The 1,829-nt window shown below is 35.3% G+C and overlaps 1 protein-coding gene across 1 annotated transcript in view; it reads left to right on the top strand.

Moving 5' to 3' along the window:
- LOC134844913 (metabotropic glutamate receptor 4-like) overlaps window positions 1-1,584 on the top strand; it is a gene marked incomplete in the record, with an annotated part of 19,913 nt that extends 18,329 nt beyond the window's left edge. Inside the window, 1 exon segment of the mRNA XM_063861740.1 lies at window positions 1,423-1,584. Within this exon segment, the coding sequence (XP_063717810.1) occupies window positions 1,423-1,584 (162 nt within the window).
- Between the last annotated feature and the right edge of the window lie 245 nt (window positions 1,585-1,829).

The raw sequence follows: 1,829 nt of genomic DNA, 5'->3' as shown, positions 1-1,829 counted from the left end.
CTGTGATTTGCTTGATCTACTGAATTAAACTGTCTGCAGGGAACACCAAATAATTAAAATGCAATCAGTTTTTCATCAGTTTTCCAAGAAGCGATGAAATTAAATGCCATAGTTTTCAAAATTGACATATCGACTCAAAGATTAAAAATTGCGCCTAATTGTACCTGTAGCATTGATTCTAACAATAGCAATTAGGTCCATTTTTCATCTTTGAATCCTAGCGCCGGCCCATTTTGAAGACTTATTTGGCATCATTAAAATTGGAGACAACTCAAAGTAGTTTTTTTAGACTTCAAAAAAATTTATTTGATAATTGAGGTTGGATGTAGTTGATTTGAAGTGAACAAAAGCAGGTGAAATTTTTTGTTCACCAAAAACTTCATCAGTTTTGTCAATTTTTTTTGTCGTAAGAATGCTAAAAATTAGTTTTGTCAGTGTGTGGTTTCAGCGAGAATATGATAGTAACAAAGCATTGGCGGTTGCTATGCAAGCATCACAGAAAGCTCTGACCACAATAAAAGAAACTTAAAAAGAAAACTTTTTCGTCAAACTGTGCCGTTTTTTATTCGTGAAAGGATCTGAACTAAAGCTTAGAATTTAGACATACTCAATAATTAGAGTCAATCAGGCAAAATCGACAACAGTTCTCCTCAAAAAATGAAGTTAAGAATTTAAGAAATGATGAAAATGATTAACAAAAATTTTCTTAAATTTTTTGCAGAAAGTTTTTGTGATTAGAAAACACTAAAGAAGGCGCTAAACGAAACTTTAAAAAGTAACTTTGCTGGATTTAAATTACTTTTTTACGGTTAACTGAAAAGTTTGCAACAATTATTATTACCATGTATTATAATATCTGCGAAATATCTACGAAATATCTACGAATATCTCGAAATTAAACAAAAAATCTCAAAGTTTTCAAACAGTTCTTCACCACATTGGGGAATTGTTTGAAAACCTTTTACTGTCGTTCAAATTAGGACCGGAAGAACTTCAAAATGACATATAATCGGATGATTATTTGTTCTGCGGCGCAAAAATTGTTTGAAAAATTAGGCCAAAAAATGCGTTTTAGGCATTTTTTGGAAAATTTAGAGCAAAAGTTGCGTTTTTTTCTGCGCGCTCTCCCTCAAAGTTTTCATTTATTGTCCCTAAGACATCTTTGGAAAGTTTTTAGGGACGGTCAGCCAAAAGTGGATTTCCTAAAATAGTCCTTCTGGGTCGGCAGGTGTGTGTAATCTCTGAGGAAAGAAGCGATACCCCCATAACTCCCCCCCCCCCCCCCTCCTATTGCATGAAAAAAATGAAGAAAAAAAAACACCCAAATACAAAGTTTCTCCCAACTTTCAATGACCGGAACAAACGTTTTTGATAATTATGATAGTCATGATTGGCTGTGACCTTGTGCATCTGATTGTTCAGGCGAGTAATCACATTCTGGAGATGGAGAAGCAGTACCCGGACATCTGTGTGGCTCAGCAGCTGGCCCTGCCTAGAGATAGCCAGAGGGAACGGACTGGCGTCTACGATAATATATTCCGACGCATGCTCAACTTCAAAAATGCAAGAGGCAAATATTTATGATCTTACCTTATTTGTAAAAAAAATTGAACACGCACCGAAAAAAGACTGAAGCGGGAGTGGAATTGTTTCTTTGTCTTCCTCAATTCTGGTTGCCAAAATTTCGTTAAGTGTCAAACAATATCTACTTTTTTCTCTAATTTGGGATTTTGCTTTTCTAGGACTCTTTGTCCAGGGCTCTTTGCAGTGGGGTGCGCAGACTTTTTGAAGGGGTGATTTCATTTTTTCTTAAAAAAAAAACGATTTCG

This window comes from Symsagittifera roscoffensis, chromosome 4, assembly GCF_963678635.1.
Source record: "Symsagittifera roscoffensis chromosome 4, txSymRosc1.1, whole genome shotgun sequence".
Lineage (NCBI taxonomy): Eukaryota > Metazoa > Xenacoelomorpha > Acoela > Convolutidae > Symsagittifera > Symsagittifera roscoffensis.
The sequence above is the reverse complement of the archived record's forward strand: the minus strand, read 5'-3'. Positions and strand labels throughout refer to the sequence as shown.